The 21,667-nt window shown below is 39.6% G+C and overlaps 1 protein-coding gene across 2 annotated transcripts in view; it reads right to left on the bottom strand.

Annotated features, from left to right (window-relative positions):
- Positions 1–21,667, bottom strand: part of ADAMTS2 (ADAM metallopeptidase with thrombospondin type 1 motif 2) — a 347,966-nt gene that overhangs the window by 116,707 nt on the left and 209,592 nt on the right. For both annotated transcript variants that reach the window (XM_058173814.1, XM_058173815.1), the window contains exon 4: positions 11,172–11,371. In XM_058173814.1, the coding sequence (XP_058029797.1) occupies positions 11,172–11,371 (200 nt within the window). The remainder of the gene's footprint in view (positions 1–11,171; positions 11,372–21,667) is intronic.

Raw genomic sequence — 21,667 nt, 5'->3', positions numbered from 1 at the left:
TGTATTAAAGCATCCAGAGAAAGAAACATTCTCACATATTGTGCCTTGAACTGATATATCAAAGGGGAAAAATAAAGATGAAGAAAGAAAATTGCTTCCAAGTAACTTGATTCTGCAAGAGATTTATTAGTTTATTCCACCCCTATCTTGATCTGAGGGACCACAAGTAGCAAATATCTTTGAGAGCATGACTCTGACAGCAGGAAGATGTGAGAGGAACTGGGACTTGTCTATGATATGATAGAGAGCAGCTCTAACATGCTGTTCAGAGTCTGGGACATTTCTGCTACTTATATTCCCAGGTTTGGTTCAAAAGAGAAACGTTTTGTACTTGCCTATTTGGGGAAAGAGACGTGCTCAGCAGCAGCAGAAGCAAATGTTTAGGCCCAAACCAGTTCCATGACCTTGCCAAGTCATGGATGAAAGGACCATGAACTAAGCTCTGTTTGAGGGCATGTTTACTTTTTTATTAAAGCCTATTCCAAACATATCACTCTAATTTCCAGAAAATTTACATAGCAAACAGATTTTGGTAATACTAGTAGTCCTTGTTTAGCGATTGCCTTATTTACGCCATCACTCTGCTAAACATATAATTCCCTCAACACTGTCAAACTATTCACATTAGGCTGCCTTACTATTGCTATTGATCTTCTCATCGTTCCTGTCACCCATCTCCTCCCACTTGTGACTGCATGACTGTAACTTTGTTGCTTGTATCCTTATGATTTATGTTGATATTGATAATTTCTTAGTATGATTTGATTGCTTATTGTACCATATGACTGTCACTGGGTGTTGTGCCTTGTGATTCTTGATGAATGTATTTTGTCTTTTTATGGTCACTGAGAGCATATGCACCAAAGACAAATTCCTTCTGTGTCCAATCACACTTGGCCAATAAAGAATTCTATTCTATTCTATTCTATTCTATTCTATTCTATTCTATTCTATTCTATTTAACAACTGTCCACAATAATAACAGAGATGACAAAGTAACTTTATGACCTAACCTTGCAGGTCTGCAAAGCAAAGGAAAGCTGAAGTAAGATCCTAGCAGAGTTGTTTCACTTACTGTAGTTTCATTTAGCCACTAGTAAGCAACCTGCTTCACTTAATGATTAAGTTGCCGCTCCCAATTGTGGCTGCTAAATGAGGACATTCAATAAGGATCACCTTTATTACTATGGGAGTCAGTAAAACCATCTCCTTGGGGACAATATTATAGTGAAACAAAACTCTACTGTGTCCTGAATAGCACAATCATTTGGACCTAAAATGCACTTCAGCCCTTATGAGGTGCACAAACCTTCATTCCATCTCCTTTCTGGGAACATTTTATTCCTCAGCTAAGAAAACTGAAAAATCTGAATAATAGGCAACTTGCATTATTCAATACAATAATTTTAAAAGGAATGGAAGCATGAAATCTGGCCTCGAAAGAAATGGTTCAAAACAGAAGCTAAAACTGCAGTGAGTTTGCTTTTCTTTCTTGAAATCCTTCTGGAAGCTGCTCCTATCTTTTGGGGTCACTACTCTCTCTGAGAGGGTGACTTCATTCCAAAATTAAAAGATAGGCTTCAACCATAAATCAAGTTTCCTTTCTGCCTTGCTCATGCATGCCTAGACATACACATATTTTTATGATAGACTCTGGTCACGCAATATAAAACACATGCATTAAATAAAAAATAAACCACACAGTTGGCATCAGATTTTATTTTAATGGACTGATGGAGGCAGTTTGCTTAAATGCCATTTAAAAATTATAAAGCTGGATTTCATTTCTTCATTCCAGGATGACTTTTTGAAACCCAGGAAATAATTATCTTTGCACCTTTGTCAAAGAATGAATGAACTGTTAAATTATTGAGCTCCATGTAAATCTCCTCATCCAGATTTTGAGATTCAGCCTTTCTACAAGGATAGATCTGGATACTATTGACAGATAGGCAATGGTCAGAATGGTCAAAAACTTGGCAACTCCAAATCTCAACCAGCAAATGCTCTGTCTTACACATTGGAAAAAAGAATCTAAACACTAAATACAAACTCGATGGACATTACCTTACAGATGACCCCCACCCTGTTAAAGACTTTGGAGTTTTCATATCCAATGACCTAAGTGCCAAAGCCCACTGCAATTACATCGCAAAAAAGGCTTTAAGAGTTGTAAACCTAATCTTACGTAGCTTCTTCTCCAGAAACACTACACTGCTAACCAGAGCTTATAAACATTTGTTAGACCAATTCTTGAATACAGTTCGCCTGTCTGGAACCCATTACCACATTTCAGATATCAATACAATTGAACGTGTCCAGAAATATTTTACAAGAAGGGTTCTCCACTCCTCTGAATACAACAAATACTTTATGCCATCAGACTTGAAATCTTGAATTTAGAAAACTTAGAACTCCACCGCCTTCGACAAGACCTGTGTTTAACTCATAAAATCATCTATTGCAATGTCCTTCTTGTTGAAGACTATTTCAGCTTCAATCACAACAATACAAGAGCAAACAATAGATTTAAACTTAATGTTAACCGCTTCAATCTTGATTGCAGAAAATATGACTTCTGTAACAGTTATTAATACTTGGAACACACTACCTGACTCTGTGCTCTCTTCCTAAAATCCCCAAAGCTTTAACCAAAATCTATCTACTATTGACCTCACCCCATTCCTAAGAGGTCCGTAAGGGGCATGCATAAGAGCACAAACGTGCCTACCGTTCCTGTCCTATTGTTTCCTTTCATTATATCCAATTAATATAGTTATTACATACTCATGCTTATATATATGCTTATATATTATATAGTTATTTTCATGCTTATGCTTATATATATACTGTTGTGACAAATAAAATAAATAAAAAATAAAACTAGTTGAGGGATGGATTGACAGGCAAGAGACATCCACCTGAAAGTCAAAACCCAGACCTTCTCCTGATGCATTGATTTGGAGATGATGACTTTATTTCACAATATTTGGAATGATTCCAAGGAAGAGAAAGAGACCAGTCAGGGAAAAATCCTTTGGAATCCTAAATAAATTCAAGGAAAGAGGTAACTTGTTCTGAGAAATAGTTGGTACTATGTGAACCTTCAGTTCCTCAACCTTTTTTCCCAGACTCCATCCCTTTGCTGAAAAAAATTAAAGAGAAGGTCATTTGGCTGCAAATACATTTAGAATGATCTGGTTGTGATTTCTATTACTTTTGCAGGCAGGTTCCCCTAATACTTTAGATATTAATATAATTTGCCAAGCAACCTTTTCAAAACTATTTTTTAAAATTTTATACTTTGTACTTTTCCACTGTAACTATCCTTCTTTTTTTATATAACTGTACTCTTCTATATTCTCTTTTTAGAAACACACAATACACTCTTTTTAAGCATTATGAAATATTGTATTATTTATGTTAATGATAATTGGGCTTACTAATATATGAGGCATGTGGAGACATCACTGCTTGCCTCCAAGTGAGAGGGGGAGGGCTACATGAGCCACGATTTGGTTAATATTCTTCTTCTTCTTCCATGTATAGATCAAACTTTAAAATGCCAGGATGAAGCCACCTTCCTGACTTTGTCATTGGCTAAAAATAAGTCATTATTGGTGTGTGTGTCAGGGTTTCAAGTAACACTCCCAACCAATGAAGACTCCAAGGCCAGCAATTCCTCAAAGTTCCATTTTATTAGAGATGTCATATTGGCAAATTTGGGAAAACCCGAATCTGAAAGCCCCCAGGTTTTCCTCACCTAAAGGAAAGTCAAATTCCCTTCCCTTGCATCCACATGTCCAACACATGGTCCAATCAGTCCACCATCCCAACTGGAGATGATCTCCCAGTCACGCCTCTCCAGGTGCAGTCCTTGATTCGTAGAGAGAGGAATGTTGTTATGGCTATATATCTCCACCAACTCCATGCAAACCCCCTTCCGTTTTCCCACAGCACTAAGTGTGGCAGCCCTGAAGATCCAAAGAATAAGGCTGACAACATGTTTCTCGCAGTAGCCAGATGGGCTGGACTCTGCATCTCTCTATATTCACACAGTGTGTTGTGGTCTGCCAGCAGCCTGTGGAGCTGGCAATGGAGTTGTACAGCAATGAAGCAGAGGTGGGGCCAGGGCAAGGGTGAAATGCTCCTGGTTCGGACCGGCTCGCGTGATCCGGTAGTGATGGCGGCTGCTGGTTCAGAGGACTGGTAACAAAAATACCTGGCCCCGCCCCCTGCCTCTGCTGAGCAGCACCATCAGCAGAGGGTTTTTTTTTAATTTTAAAAGCCGGTTTTTCTTCAGCTGAAACATGCCTTTAAAAGTAAAAAGAAGCCTTTGAGGATCCCGCCCCTCAGCTGAGATCGGCAGAGACTTTAAACTTTAAATAAAAAAAATTTAAAGTCCTCTGGCGATCTCACCTGAGTTAATAATAATAATATTTTAATAATAATATTTTAATTTGTATACCGCCCTTCTCCCGAAGGACTCAGGGCGGTTTACAGCCAAAATAAAATACAGCAACAATACATACAATACTAAAAACAGACATTAAAAAACTTATTTAATTTGGCCCCATTTTAAAATATCAACCCTATAAAATTAATAAAAATTTCAAACCCATAAAATCAGCTAAAAGAATTAAAAATTCAAGCCAGTCCGGCAAGACGGAATAGATAAGTCTTAAGTTCGCGGCGAAAGGTCTGAAGGTCAGGTAGTTGTCGAAGTCCAGGGGGAAGTTCGTTCCACAGGGTAGGAGCCCCCACAGAGAAGGCCCTTCCCCTGGTTCCTCATCAGTTCCTCATCAGCAGAACCTTACTTGTACTCTTACTTGTAGAAAACATGTTTTCTACAAGTAAGAGTAGAGATTCTAAGGTACTTACCTGATTACTGATGAACGCATGGCTTTTTTTCCAGCCTGAAAGCCCCAATTTCACTTTCAGCCAGACAGAATCAATTGCTTAGCCAATCTATTTCCTCAGTGATCAACTAATGCTGGCTGGCTTTGCTGGCTGAGGAACTCTGGTATTTGAAGACCACAATAAAATAAAATAAAATAAAATAATAAAATAAAATATTTGTGCAGCTTTCTGAGATTTGGTGTGTTTCTGTAGTGTTTCACTCTAACTACACAAATACACAAAATCTCAGAAAGCTGTATGTGGCAGTGTGTGTGCGTCAGTTGTGTGTGTGTAAAGTGTGAAAGTTGGTTTTTGAGCTTTTTGTGGCTGTGTGAAGTGTGAAGTACAGCTGCTTTTACATTGTGTGTGAGTTAGTTGTGTTGTGTTATGTTGTGTGTGTGTAAAGTTGGTTTTTGGTACCTCTTATTGTTTTTTATACTTTGTTTATTATTTTTATTATTTATTGTTATTGGCCACGCCCACCCAGTCATCTGACCACCAAGCCATGCCCAACAATTAAGCCACGCCCACAGAACCGGTAGGGAAAATTTTTAGATTTCACCCCTGGGCCAGGGCCATCGGAGAGTGAGGTACAGACTCCAGAGCCTCCAGAGACTGATAGTAGTGAAACAGAGGAACAGGAGGAGCCTGTTCCTAATGCACGCATGAGAAGAACTGACAGAAGGCAAGAGCAGCTAAAGCAAAGAGGACGACTCAGGAGTAGGGCCAAGAGATGACTGGCCCCTCCCATAAGGATTAAAACAGACCAGCAACAGCGTTTGGGCTTTGCCAGAAAATAACATTGGTAGCTTCATCTTCTTGCATTTATTTTTGTATCTGTGACGTCAACATTTGCCAAGAAAGGCCTCTGGCAGTTTGCCTAATTGGACCAAGGTTTGCGATAGGACTGAGGAATTTGTTTTGGGAGGAATTTCCTTTAATTTAGTTGAACTACGCTGGGAATGAAGTAATTCTCAGCTGTTCAGATATGATTTGTTTGTTTTTCCCTGACTGAGTTTCCTATTACCTACATGGGCCTGGATCGCAACACAGTGTGCTGTTATCTGCTAAGAGCCTCCATTTGAGCATATTGGTTTAGGCACTCCAACCCTCAACCTATTCAGAAAAATATTGTAGATCAATATTTCAAACGACAATCAGGCATACCTGGACAACGGCAACTTTGTTTGCCGGCTAATCCTTCTCAAACTAAATCAAAGCTGGGAAAACCAAAGAATGGATTCACCAAAAAGGTCTTTGTCAAGACCAGCTTTAACAATGATTTCAATAAATATTGAGGGATTTGATTAATTCTAATGGGACTTGTACAAATTGTACAAAGCCACAAACAGCAATCTTCATGATACCTTAATTTATTTATTTATTTATTTATTTTTATTTATTTATTTTATTAAATTTTTATACCGCCCTTCTCCCGAAGGACTCAGGGCGGTGTACAGCCAGAAATAAAATACAAGATATATACAGTTAAAACGAATTAAAATGTAGCAAAATTAAAAAAATGGCTGATAATTAAAATTAAATTTAAAAATTTAAAATATTAATAAAACCCCAATTTAAAATCAAACTATTATGCCAGTCCCGCTTGAATAAATAGATATGTTTTTAGCTCACGACGGAAGGTCCGAAGATCAGGCACTTGATGTAGGCCAGGAGGGAGTTCATTCCAGAGTGTCGATGCTCCCACAGAGAAGGCCCTACTCCTGGGGGCCACCAGCCGACATTGTTTGGCGGACGGCACCCTGAGGAGACCCTCTCTGTGAGAGCGTACGGGTCGGTGGGAGGCATAGGGTAACAGCAGGCGGTCTCGTAAGTACCCGGGTCCTAAGCCATGGAGCGCTTTAAAAGTGGTAACCAAAATCTTGAAGCGCACCCGAAAGACCACAGGAAGCCAGTGCAGACTACAGAGTAGTGGTGTTACGTGGAAGCCACGCGCGGCTCCCGTTACTACTCGCGCAGCTGCATTCTGGACTAACTGCAGCCTCCGGGTGCACCTCAAGGGCAGCCCCATGTAGAGAGCATTGCAGTTATCCAACCGAGACGTAACCAGAGCGTGAGTGACTGTGCATAAGGCATCCTGGTCAATTTAGTTTTCCCCAACCTGTTGGGCTGCTAAAGACATCTGGATATTCGACAGATTTTACAGAGGAACACACTCTCTCAAATTGGCTGCCACAGGATGTCATGGACAAAAAGTATGCCTTCTAGCCTTGCAAGAGTCAACCATCTTAGCTTACCTCTGTTCTGAGTAAGTGGACACACTTCTAAATAGAATAGTTTATATATTGCCCTATCAGTTACTTTTCTTTTCTAACAACCCTCTAAGGTATCTCCCAGGCCGGAAACATTTTTAGCAGTAAAGATTACACTACAGATTGGCACTTGGATGTGTAGCATCTTATTTTCTGCTTCATTCTTTTTCAAATTAGATGAACACAGATGGATGAGAGAGAGAGAGAGAGAGCTATAGATAGAGACTGATAGATGATAAATATCAGTGACATATGAATTTTGGACAGGAATAAGAGAGGTATCGGTACCTGTTACCCATGGTGACCAAAGGCTTGGCAAACTGTGACCCAGTCTTCAAAATATACTTAGGATAAAGGATTCCCTGAGTTATCAAAGATTAGGAATAATCCCTCAAATCATTTCTAGAAATTCTTGTTGAGGTAGAAAAAGAGGCAGACAAAGTAATATTTTGCATTTCTGCAAAAGCTCTGATTTAAAATTAAAATTAGATTATGATTTCCTTAATGAAAACATTGGTTAGTTTATTGAAAATGTATGACTTCCTTACAGGATTTATATTCCTTAAAATAGATTTAAGTGGCATGATAAGAAAATGTTTCTTTTCAAAATCTATTTTTCTGTATAGAATTTATATAACTACTTTTAAACTGAACATGTTAAATAAAACCATCTGTTTCAACTGCATATGTAACTGCAAGAATTTTCTTAATTTCATCTATCTGCATCTCAAGTTATTTGCTGATTCTTTTTCAAGGGAATAACTAATATAAAGACAAATGTGAAGACAATTATAAACATACGTTCAATCCCACAACCAAGTAAAATGTCTTTAATAACATCAGTGCAGTCTTCTAATGCAACACAAAGACAAATGTTAAAATATTAAAATTTTATTTAACAAAGAGTCTCTCCTCCTAATTTATACTTATTCCAAGATCTGTCCATCAGCACACTGGCTACACTAATCAAGCATTCACAATATCATAATGGTAAATTGGAAAAAAAATGTATTGAGTTAATGAGGGAAGAACTCAGAAAACTGGCTTAATACTTATATTACAGTCAGAATAGAAAATTAACCTCAGCAGCTGAAGTTTTGATAGTTTAATGGTAAGGGGTGGGGAATCCAGAGACCAAAAATTCTGTATTTCAGATTGCAAATTAATGGTTCTGTTACTAATAATTGAGAAACCATTAGAGAGCATTTCACCCAGGCAGTCTTCGGTGGCGCCATCTTGGAAGATTATATCATTATCATTAAGGGTTGTTCCTTATGATTCTTGAAGAATGTATCTTTTCTTTTATGTACACCGAGAGAATATCCACCAAGACAAATTCCTTGTGCGTCCAATCACACTTGGCCAATAAAAAATTCTATTCTATTCTATTCTAATAATTGTGAAACAAAAAATGCTTAACACATGCAGTGCAGTAGTGGAGTAGGAAGTGATTCTATAAAATGTTCACATCTCTCTTAATGTTTTCCTTTTGAAATATTTCTCTTTCTTTTATGATGTATGGATATGTAATGATCAGTTCCTACATGGTCCCATTCAATCCTCCCGGCTTCAGTATTATAAACACCTATCAATCCCAAGACTGATAGGCGAAGTTTGCAAATTTAATACATTTAAAAACAATAAGGTTTGTTTTTAAACCAAATCCAGAATGATTTAGGTTAAATCAAACGGAAGATTTCAAAATACTTCCAAGCTTCTGGGTTTTCCAGAGCTCACTGCTAGATAAGATGGTTGGTTGGTTGGTTGGTTGGTAGACAGTGGTTAAGGAAGATAGGCATGGGATTGACTGAGAGACACAGAAATAAGTTTCTGATTTTCAAATCCTGTCTGAATTTAGTAACATTCTTATGTGGACCCATCTAAGAATGGGTGAAGGAAAAAGCTAAGGCACTTCCACACGTGTCACTGGTGTTGCTCATGCTGAAGTCCTGCCACCCTTCATTAATGCTCCTGCTTATAACTGGTCTGAATGGACCACCATTATCCTTCTTTTGTGAAATTAGATGTATTAGAAGTTATTCTGCTAGGACTTTGGGGTTCAAGCCATTGCTGACTTCTGGCAGCTGCCTGGACAAGGCCTTGCAGTTTTTTTGGCAAGATTTCAAAAGTGGCTTGCTCTTGCTTTCTTCTTTCTAAGCTGAGGGAGAGTGACTGGCCTAAGGTCACCCAGATGACTTTGTACTTAAAGGGAGAAACCAGAACTCACAGTCTCCCGTTTTCAGTCTGGTGTCTTAATCACCAAAGTGGCTCTCACTCAGTAGGACTCTTTACTTTACCAATTACTTTTAATGGGTTTTATTATGTATATTGCTATTTTAATTATTCGGCCATTTGTAATAAGTTTTTTAAATTGAGGTTTTATTTTGTATTTATATGTATATTTTTAACCTGGCTGTGAACCGCCCTGGGTCCCTAGGGAGATAGGGCGGTATAAAAATGCGAATAAATAAATAAATAAATAAATAAATAAATAAATAAATAAATAAATAAATAAATAAATAAATAAATAAATAAATAAATAAATACTTGGAAAGACCTACTGTATCTTTCTTTTTATTTTTTAACAGTCTAATTTGGAATATATCAATCATAGGCTTTTCAGTTTTGTATTGAACTGACTCTTTCTTACAAAATCCCCAAATATATCCCTTCTGATCCAGACTGCATCTTTCTTGAAGTATCCACAGCTCTGGCTTGAACAAGGGAGTCATCAGAGGATACTACAAAGCATGGCTGTGCAACACGAAAAGCAAGACAGTAACACAAAGAGAGCTCACTTATTCTGCTCTGTTCCAGTTTGTGCAAGGGTTTCCCTAATTCTTCTATGGAAAGTCTATTTGAAATCACTAGCATGGAAAGCTGTGGGGCTGAAGCAAATGAGCTCCATTTGAACTCCAACAGTAAGCGCGTCCATTGCGTTTTGCATCTATGTTTAAAATATTCTTATATAGACATTTTAGAGCTAATTACCAATATGCTTCCTATTAATACAAAATGATAAGCCACTTTCAGAAGTAAACTGGATGTATTTAGTTAATCTAATTCACTATTATGTGTTTATAGGATTGGAACCTCAATGAATTATATGATCAAATAACCTTAGGGGTATAGAAAGCTGCACTGTACTGAAATAGAACATTGGGTATATCTAGTTTCGTCAATATCTGGTGAGAAGTCTTCAAGATTTCAAGAACAAGCTTTTCTTGGATATAGTAAAGTGCTCTACAATGTGCAAAGTCCCTCTCTTTCTACCTGAAGCAGTAGAAAGCATTTGATTGGAAAGAACTTCTGTCATTGAATATAAAAGAACTATAGTCTGAACGGGTCTCAATTTGGTTTATACCAGAGGAGGGTTTCAGCAGGTTCTGACCAGTTCTGGAGAACCGGTAGCAGAAATTTTGAGTAGTTTGGAGAACCGGTAGTAAAAATTCTGACTGGCCCCGCCCCCATCTATTCTCTGCCTCCCAAGTCCCAGCTGATTGGGAGAAAATGGGGATTTTGCAGTAACCTTCCTGTCACGCCTACCAAGCCACGCCCACCAAGCCATGCCACACCCACCAAGCCACACCCACAGAATTGGTAGTAACAAAATTTGAAACCCACCACTGGTTTATACGCTAGCACTTGAAGTAGATGAAGCATTACTTAAATGCTAAAGTAGTCTTTATCCACAGTTGGATAAAGAGATAATGATCTGAATGTTTGAGATATTTCTGCCAGGCCTTGGGATAGAATGTTGTAAAGCCCCTTTTTTTGGTTTTGTCTAGCATAATAGTGGATGTTTGTTCTTTTGGTTAAGCTGCATTCTCTTTTTCTATGCATTATTTCACATTTATTTTTAAGTCACACAGAATCACCAAGGGGGCGGACAGCCTCGATATAAAAATAAATAAATACAATAGAGATTTGCAAGACCTGTTAAGTAATCCAACTGGACTCAATTAAATCTCTGGCACTAAAAAATGATAAGGTACTCACAATGTTCATCAGAGTCAGAAGATACTTCTGAACATATTCTTTCCCATGGAACTGTACAACTGAGTCATCAACTCCAAGAAGGACTTCAATGTTGTAGTCATCGTCAGTCGCATGTCTTGGATACCTCCTCCTCTTCCTCGAGGAACTGATTTCATCTTTCAATAGATACAGCATGCTGTCTAAATTGCTCAAATCAGCCTCTAGAAGAAATTGAAAATAAAAAAAAAATGTGTTTGAATTTTAGATTTCATTTCTTATTCTTTCATAATGCGGCACTTTCCAGATGTCATGAGACCAAAACATCCAGTATGCTTGGCTTGTAATATCCTTTGATTATACAGTCCCTACACATCTGGAAGGGACAATTTGGAGAAGGCTGCTACAGACTGTGTCATGACCAAATAAGTAAGACCCCAGAGGTTCTTACACAAATACTGTGTCTATCTTCAGTGAGCCCAGCACATATTAGCAACCTTAGACTGACTCATTTTCCTTTTTTAAAAAAACATACTATTTAACAGCAGCTGTCCCTGTCTTGGTTACCGTATATACTCGAGTATAAGCCGATCCGAATATAAGCCGAGGCACCTAATTTTACCACAAAAACTGGGAAAAACTATTGACTCGAGTATAAGCCGAGGGTGGGAAATGAGGCAGCTACTGGTCAATGTAAAAAATAAAGATAGAGCCAAGTAAAATAACATGAATATTTATTTGAACGAAAAACAATAAAAGTGCAAAAGGGGGAAGGAGGATTCCCAGCTTTAGAAAATTTAGAACTACGCCGCCTTTGGTATGACCTGAGCATAGCTCATAAAATTATCTGCTACAATGTACTTCCTATCAATGACTACTTCAGCTTCAACCACAACAATACACGAGAACACAATAGATTCAAACTTAAAAGTGAACCTCTCCAATCTAGATTGCAGAAAATGTGACTTCAGTAACAGAGTTGTTAATGCCTGGAATGTGCTACCTGACTCTGGTCTCTTCCCAAAATCCCCAAAGCCTTAACCAAAGACTATCTAGTATTGACCTCACCCCATTCCTAAGAGGTCTGTAAGGCGTGCATAAGAGCACCAGCGTGCCTACCGTCCCTGTCCTAATGTTCCCTTTAGTTGTATTCCTTTTATGTATTCAATTCATGCTTATATTTATATAATTATTTAATATGTATTTGACAAAATAAAATGAATGAATGAATGAATAGAATAGAATAGAATAGAATTTTTATTGGCTAAGTGTGATTGGACACACAAGGAATGAATGAATGAATGAATGAGTGAGTGAGTTACTTCAACAACATTGTCTCACAGAAATTGACAATACAACTGCAAGCATGAAAATGAGTCCTCCTTTAGCTTCCAAGGGACCAGGGTGCCTCTGAAGGTCAGTGCTCTAAGCACTAAGAACCCAGCACAAATCTAAGCCTGTATGCACACCAATAGTGAAAATACCCTGCACAGTGTCTCTTGGCAGAAGGTTAATTTTCATAGACGTTGGGGTGGCTCTTTTTTTTTTGGCAGGGCAATAAGGATCTCTAATATCATTAAACCCAAGTGTGAGGAAAAAGACAGCAGCTAAAATGTTAAGGCCAGTTGTGTGACCTTCTCCAATACAGTTGGCCTGGCTGTTTGCCAAAACTTAAAACACCCTCCCATCCCCCCCTCCCTGCTAAAGCTTCTTTCTTAAAACAATTGTGGTCTTTGCCTTTCATGTCGCTCAACCTTTCACCTGCCAGGTTCCTAGCCCTTCACCCTTGACCCACTCCTGTGTTTGCTTAGCATTGTGCCAATCGACTTTAGAAGTCTCTCTGTGTGTGTGTGTGTGTGTGTGAGAGAGAGAGAGAGAGAGAGGGAGGGAGGGAGTGCAAAAGGGGGAAGGAGGATTCCCAGCTCTAAACAAAGGGAAATCCCGGAATGCCAGCGCGAAAGGCGGTGCTCGCGTTCCTCCTCCCTTGCTCAAAAGCCCCAATAACCTTCACCAGCAAGGCAGACCCCCACGGGAAGGAAGGGGACGGGCTGACTCACCGAGCATCTGGCTGAAGAGCAGCTGCTCCAGGTCGCCCAGCACGGTGAAGCACGGAGGGAGAAGAAAGAATGAAAGAAGGGGAGGAACGGCCCCTCCTTTCTCTCTCTCTCTCTTCCAGCGCCGCGGAAGAGAACGGGACTAGGGCACACAGGCGTGCACACACACGCCCAGCTTCTGAAGCACGGAGGGAGAAGAAAGAATGAAAGAAGGGGAGGAACGGCCCCTCCTTTCTCTCTCTCTCTCTCTTCCAGCGCCGCGGAAGAGAACGGGACTAGGGCACACAGGCGTGCACACACACGCCCAGCTTCTGAAGCACGGAGGGAGAAGAAAGAATGAAAGAAGGGGAGGAACGGCCCCTCCTTTCTCTCTCTCTCTCTCTTCCAAAGGGAAAACGCTCTTTCGCTTGCGGGGGAGAGGAGGGAGGGAGGGAGGGAGGTTGGCTTATTCAACCCTTCCCGGCTAGCCATCCAGCCCTTCCCAGGAGAAGGCGAGGAGTTTTGGGCGAGCGACCTTTTGCTAAGCGGCAGCGGCTGCCCGACACCACCAGTTGGGGCGGGGCCGGGTGAGCCGCAGTAACTCCCGCCAGGCTATGCATTGGCGGCGGGGAAGCCCGGCGGTGCAGTCCTTCTCGGCTGAGGAGGAGGTTTCCCCGACCGCGAGCTCGCCGCGCGAGAGCCACCCAAAGGCCAGAAGAAAGGTCATTCCATCGGAGTAATGGGCGGCTCCTTCCTCTCCGCCTTACCCATGCTATGCGAGCCGGCTGGGCTGCAACCCCGCCGCCGCTCCTTCCTCAGCCTCCGGGGCTCACGCTCTAGCAGCCGCCAAGCTCAGGCGGACTCGGCAGCTCCCCATCAGCACTCGCCGCGGCGCGATTCGGGCAGGAGGTCGGGCTCGCTCCGTGGCGGTGGCGGCGGCGGCGGGCGCCACCGCCACGGAGCGAGCCCGACTCCTCCTGCCCGAATCGCGCCGTGCAGTGCTGATGGGGAGCTGCGAGTCCGGCCTGAGCTTGGCGGCTGCTAGGCGCGAGCCCGGGAGGCTGAGGAAGGAGCGGCGGCGGCGGGTTGCAGCCCAGCCGGGCTCGCACAGCATGGGTAAGGCGGAGAGGAAGGAGCCTTCGCCCATTACTCGATGGAATGACCTTTTCTTCTGGCCTTTGGGGTGGCTCGCGGCGGCGAGCTCGCGGTCGGGAAACCTCCTCCTCAGCCGAGAAGGCTGGCGGCTCCCCTGCCCAGCCCTCTCACTGCACCACCAGGGCTTCCCCGCGCCAATGCACAGCCCGCCAAGTTTGCGCCGTCCGCCCACCAGACACGGGAATGGGGGCCGGCCTGGGGGCGACAAATCCCGCGAGACCTCGGCGGGCCCGCTCCCCGTCTCTCCCATGGGAGTCCGTTCGGTACCCCCTCCTGTGCGGGGTTCCCGAAGACGTAGACTCGAGTATAAGCCGAGGGGACGTTTTTCAGCACAAAAAACGTGCTGAAAAACTCGGCTTATACTCGAGTATATACGGTATATAACATTTATATGCTGTAAATATACTTTACATACAACTACAGCTACAGGGTCATATGATACTGATATTGCAAAGCTATATATTGTCAGATGCCTTAATGGTCTCTTAGTTCAAGACTTGACCTTTATAGACAAAACAGTTTTCAGCATGCCTATCTAAAGCACTTTTTTCCATGTAATGTGGAAATTGCTGGGGATGTACTACTGAGACCATTCACATTTGAAATTCCACCTGTTCTGTGAATGAATCAGTTTTCTTTGAGTTATTCCAAAAGTTCAGTATAGATTCTCTTGGGAGTTGTAATATTCTATTCTCAGAAAAGTAGTCACTTGAATCTTTTCAAATTAGCTTTTAGTGGTGTTTTAATAGTTCTTATTGCTGTTTCAACTAATAGTTAGCATTTAATATTTTAATAGTGAATATGGTTTGATTATGATTTTGCTTTCTAGAATTATTTGTTTGGTTTTTATATATTTGTATACAAATAACTGTAGAATTTCATAAAATAAAGTCAACACGTCTCAACGTACAGGAAGTCATAGGATATCAGAACAGGAGTCCATTAAACATGGATGTAAACATCTAAGATAAAAATTAAACAAACAGCAGAAATGGTCAAATTAAATAAATTTTCTTCTCCAATATCTAAGCTATATCTATAACAACTGGATAATTTGGATTTGTACAATTAATTGTAATATAATTATAGTTATATTACATTATTTATAGTAGATATGGATTGTGAATTGTAATCCAAATATATAACGTTCTTATATTTCACACTAAAAGGAGAATAATTTGGCATGATTTTCTTATGAGAAATATTGCCAAATAACTAGTGGCAGCATGTGTGTATTTTAAAAAGAACATTCTATATTAATATGTATGTACATATTGATAGACAGGCCGTGAGAATATGCTATATGAAGGAGAATGGGAATATATTACTAACTGGTTTAACAATCAAATTACTATGCTAATAAATTTGATTAACTTTACTGCCTTCCTCTACAATCAGATGTGAAAAATATAGGAAAGTGAGATAAATAATATGACTTGGAACAGTAAGAAATTGTAACCAGAATTTCACAGACTTTTAGGCTGTGTTGCTTGGATCGGGGGTGAAATCCAGCAGGTTCTGACAGATAGTGGAAATTTTGAGTAGTTTGGAGAACTGGCAAATACCACCAGAGTGGGGTGGGAATGGGGATTTTGTAGTATCCTTCCCCTTCCCCTTCCATGCCACCAAGCCACACCCACTAAGTCACACCATGCCCACGAAGCCACGCCCACAGAACCAGTAGTAAAAAAATTTGAATTTCACCACTGGCTTAGATGCATAAGTTTTTCTATCTAATATATTGAAGGACAAACGGGGGGGCGGACGGAGGCTTTTTAAATTGAAATATCAATGAAGAATGATATCTAAAAACAGTATTTTCTAAAATAAAAAAATTCTGATAACCCATATGCTACAGTGCTCAACATGTTGGATTATGAGTATGCATTATTTGTTTGTTTTTAACCATTTTGCCATATCCGACTCTTGGTGATTTTATAGAAGTGCTCTCTATGCTACCCTGTCAAGCACAGCTTCTTTCAGTTGTTGTATTTTCAACTTTGCATCAGATTTGATATTGTCAGGCCAGCACGCTCTTTCCTTGCCCTTTCTTCTTTGTCCACTAACCATTCCTGGCATCACTGCCTTTTCCAGTGAATTCATACGCATAACATGGCCAAAGAAAATCAGTCATAGACTTATGATTTTAGCTTCCAATGATATGTCTGGTTTTATACAATTTAATGCCTCTCTGTTAGTTACTCTGCAGTAATTTATGGCAGCACTACAGTTCAAAAGCACCAATTCTTCTTCGATCAGCCATTCTTAGTATCCAACTTTCACACCCATGCATTAATGAGTGGCATATTAAAGCCACAAAAACTGACCTCAGCCACGAAAACTGACTTTCTCTCATCCCTTTTATCTCATAAGATTGTAGAAATAAAATGAATGAAGTTTCCATGTCAGCTGCCTTCACTCCGTAGGACGAGACAGAATATATCCTTAATGAGTAAATCACCCTGAGCATATTAAACATGCAAGAGGATTGTATCATACAAATTTATAACAGTATAACTCTTAGACTTACATATTGACTCCTCCAAGTTTTTTTTTTTTTTTAAATTTACATTTATATCCCGCCCTTCTCCGAAGACTCAGGGCGGCTTACATTGTGTAAGGCAATAGTCTCATCCTATTTGTATATTTATATACAAAGTCAACTTATTGCCCCCCCAACAATCTGGGTCCTCATTTTACCTACCTTATAAAGGATGGAAGGCTGAGTCAACCTTGGGCCTGGTGGGACTCGAACCTGCAGTAATTGCAGGCAGCTGTGTTTAATAACAGGCTATCTTACAGCCTGAGCCACACCGCGGCCCCTTCCAACTCTTTGATTGTGATGTATGATATTAAGAAGTTCTAAATAAATGGTCTGATTCCTTAGAATAAGGGCCAGAACATTGGATCTAATTTGTGTTTGCTTTTTTTTTTTTTTGATCAACCTGATGACAACTCCAACAATTAATCATTAAGGATTTCCATGACCCACTAGTTGCCAATTGGACATACGTTTAAAAAAATCATGCAGTTAATACTAAAGAAGCACATACTTTTAACAATTCATCATCAACTCAAATAATAGTTGCAAGATGAAGAAATATTTGATTCTCCAGATGTTGTTTGCCAAGAGAAAGGAAGCCAAAATCCAACCACATCTAAAGGTCTATAGTTTTCTGGTTCTAATCTGGATCATCTTCTTGCTTGTAAATAAATAAATATAATTTATATCAAATAAAATGTAATCTATAAAACCAGAGACAAAAGGAGCAGCTGGTTTTTTTCTAGATTTACTGTACATCTGACATAGTACTATCGTTAGTTTTAAGGTAGAATTGAACGTAATAGCAGCAGACAAACATTTTTCCTGGTATAGGTGAGAAAGATCCTAACACTACGTGTTATCATGGATACTTTACTGATTTGTTGGTTTGATTGAACAGTCTATTTTTGTTATTTGTCCTGTTTGTATCTTATTTATTGGAAGCTGCTTACACAATGGGACATAAATATCCTAATAATTGATTAATTTCAATGGCAAGCACCATCGAATAGCAATAAACTGGCAAGAGAGAACTAGAAAATAATCCTTGGCTGAAACACCACAGGAAGAAGGAAATTCTGAATCTATTTTTGCCATCCCATGTACCAACCCTTTGTCAACCCATGGTCTCCAAGACCAGAAATGAACACAACCAGTGAAATGTTTGTGACAGATGAAGGCTTCAGAACTCCTCAACTATTCTTTATTTTCTCATCTCTATAGTCAAAGTTCATCGTCTGAAGAGTCTCTTTCATGTAACCCAGCTGCTCTGACCTGTTGCTAGCATTGCAGTGATAGAAGTCTGATAGTCATTAACTCCATCTCCTTCTCTGTCTTGTTAATTATAATTTTACTACATTGTTCATCTGTACCTTTTCTTATTATATCCAAAAGACCTCGACTTGTCTTTTATCTTACCCAGTGTATTTCCTTCTAAGATGGTAAGCCTTTTCATAATTTATAAATTCTCTTTTCACAGCAACATCACATTTGGAATCTTACGCTGTATATTATGCATCAGAAAATTAGGCAGGCTCAACTGCAAGGGAGGTTCTGTGAGGTGAAGCCAAATGGAAGTTTCAGCTTAATATTTATACACTGCATGCTGACAAATGTTCTTTTATTCCATCCTGGTTCAGAAAACACTTTGGTATGAACATGTTCTGAAAACATGTGTTTGGTTATTGCTGAAGTCAAAAGAAGTTTACGCATATACAAGATGTATCTTAAATAAGGACAGAGTGATGGATAAAGGTCCATTGTTCACTCGTGAACAGAATGAAGAATGACGGCCAGCTGGGGCAAACTTTATTAGGTCCTAAAGAAGGGATGGAAGGCAAATGAATGGATCTGCAAAGGCCAGAACAAGAAGAGAGCTGCCAAAAGAAATTCCTCTGCCATTCACCCGGAGCATAATTTCTGCAGAGGCCATTGAAAGAAAGGTGAAGGCTCAGAGAGAGACGAGTGACATTATATAACAGCAGAAGACAAGCAATCCCTGTCCTATTGAGGGCAACCAACCTCTGACCCAGGTCTCAGAAGAAGCTGAGGGCAGCATAACAAATGTTTCTGGAAAACAGGAAGCAGGAAGAGAGAGAAGAGATTGTATCATAGAAAAAAACCAGCAGAGTTAAGCTGTGAAACAATAAAGGATTAGATGTTCAGGTACAGAAAGAGGCGATTAAGTACAGGAAGAGATTAAAGGCTAAAACAAAATCTAACAGTATCATTGTAAACCATAACCTTTTCAATTTTTCAGAATTTGTTCCTTCCTATTTTACTTGAAAGTATTTGATGCAAAAAAGAAGTGTCTTATATTTAACTACACAATGAAGCCATTTTTTGTACTCGAGGCCTTATTTCTTGCCCCGCTGCCAATATCTCTTATTGGAAGGACCTATGACATGCACAATCAAAAATTTGTCTCCAAATTGTGGAAACTCTGACTCATAAATCACACGAAGTCTAATGGGGCTTTAACAATATTAGACTATAATCAAACTTCTGATAACGAGAATCAAAGGCAGTTAAACATTCATGTCTGTCTTTCATGCAAATCAGATAGTAGGTTCCTCTGAGGCCCAATTTGGCAAAAATATAGACCTTCTAAAGACATTGCAAGAATGTAGAAATGAGAGGAAAAGGGTGAGGCAGGGTGAATAAAACTATTCTGTAAATTCTCACTGATAAACTACAAAGGTTCTGCTATGGGACATAAGTGTTATTACAGCTAGCAGTTTTGCCTATAAAACACTAAATTTGGAGACAAAATATGCAGAGAAAATTATTATATTTAAAAAATGGACTCCATTACATCATAAAAGTATAAAACAATCAGGATGATCTATATGTTATTCCAGCTTCTTCGGCTGGATGTTAGGCTTAGTGAACCCTGAAAAAAAAGTTTATGTTTGTGTCTTTTCAGAATCATAGTCCAAATTATATATATGACCTACACTTAGCTACACTTCTTGAGCTTTATATTTCTAATTTTCAGAACAGATCTATTCTCTAGCTGCTAGATCATTCTATGCCATTAATCCCAGACTTTGTCTTAATTTTCTCAATCATTTATAAAGTTAACCTGCGAACAGGGATTTTGCATGACCAAGTTTAAGGAAGACCTGGGGCAATTTGCTGACCATGTTTAAATGGCACCAGAGTTAGTTTGTCACAAATAAGTCCACTTCTATATGATATCTCTGCCTTATAAGCCTAATATTTCAGACTTGTTTAGAGTTTATCTTGTTCTATCTATGACATAGCTACCACTGACCTGAAAATCCTTAAATGTTATTTTTTTAAAAAAACCAGAGATGTCAGAAAACATTGCTTCTTCCTCTTGCATCACTTTGATTGTCTGAGGATTATGACATGTTTTCCACCATTGTTCTGGCAACAATATTGCCAGCAACTTTTGGAGTTCGATATGTTCCATGCCAGCAAAATATCATTTCATCTCTGCAAAACAAAAAGGTTGACATGCATCTTTTCATGTCATTTCTGTATATTATTATGAACCTTACAAGTTTGGAACAAATCAAGTTGTAAAGACATTTGGGTTGTTTCACCTTTCATTTCTAGGTTAGCATCATCATTCTATTATCAGTTTGTATTGTCTGCAAGTGTGGGACTGACACCTAGGAAAGTGCAGTGTTGTTGCCTAGTACGGGTTGTGGCTTACAGATAATGCATTTCAGTGATTTGAGCTAGGAACTGTAGATGACAATCAGTAGTATTATGTTGTTTTGCTTTTGTGCCAGCTTTTCATAAGTCCTCTATTTTTATTTATTTCTCTATTTAACTGAACTACCTGTTCAGTGAAATCAATAGGCAATGAATAATCAAAGCAGTTTTCCCAAATATTATGTTGTCCAGATAGGTTTTGACTACAACTCCCAGAATTCCTAGATAGCTTCGGGTTAAACTGATTAGGAAAAGATGAAGTCATGCTAGCAAGCAGTAGGTAGACAGAAGATTACTATAGAGCAGGGGTGTCAAATGGAAGGCCTGCAAACTGAATCCGGCCCGCAGGCCCACCCTGGAAACAGCAAAGGACCGGACTGCGGTGCCTCTGCCAGTAAAAACAGAGCTTGGGAGGGCTGCATGCAGCCTTCCTGGCCTCTGTCTTTAGCCATGATGCAAAAGGCCTCCTGCAGCCCTCTGCCAGCAAAAATGGAATTCGGGCAGGCCATGTGCGGCCCTCCCGGGCTCCATTTTCGTTGGCAAGAGCTGCAGGAGGCCATCGTGGCTGAAAACAGAGCCTCAATGAGTAATGTCAAGCTGGCCATGCCTCCCACAGCCCACCCGAGATCAAACATAACCCTGATAAAGCCCTCAGTGAAATCGAGTTTGACACCCCTGCTATTAGAGGGAAAGCTGCTTAAAAGTGGAAAGTTATTGTCTCTCCCTGTCAATTTTATAAGATTCTTAATGCCTTATCTTATTACCTGAGGATGATTTGGGGAAAAGCACTTTCATATGCTAGCTTCATAAGGTGAATGTGTTGAGGGCTATTTTCATTAACCTTTGCCAATGCTGCATCTCTTCACCAATCAAAGTTGATTAAATTACAGAAAATTAGCCCATTTAATGACAATGAAAAGCAACCTTTTAGCATGGTGAGTGACACCTCTAAAAATCTCATTTTCAATTTGAGAACGGTGAAATGCCAAAGCTCAGTATAAGATTTTGATGACAGCAGAAAAATATGATACGTAATCCTTGTATTTTTAAGTAAACCATCTCTTTCTTAGAAAAACAAAATTATATTTCACTATTGTAAAATA

Source organism: Ahaetulla prasina, chromosome 2, assembly GCF_028640845.1.
Source record: "Ahaetulla prasina isolate Xishuangbanna chromosome 2, ASM2864084v1, whole genome shotgun sequence".
NCBI lineage: Eukaryota > Metazoa > Chordata > Lepidosauria > Squamata > Colubridae > Ahaetulla > Ahaetulla prasina.
This window is presented reverse-complemented; position numbering and strand designations above follow the sequence as displayed.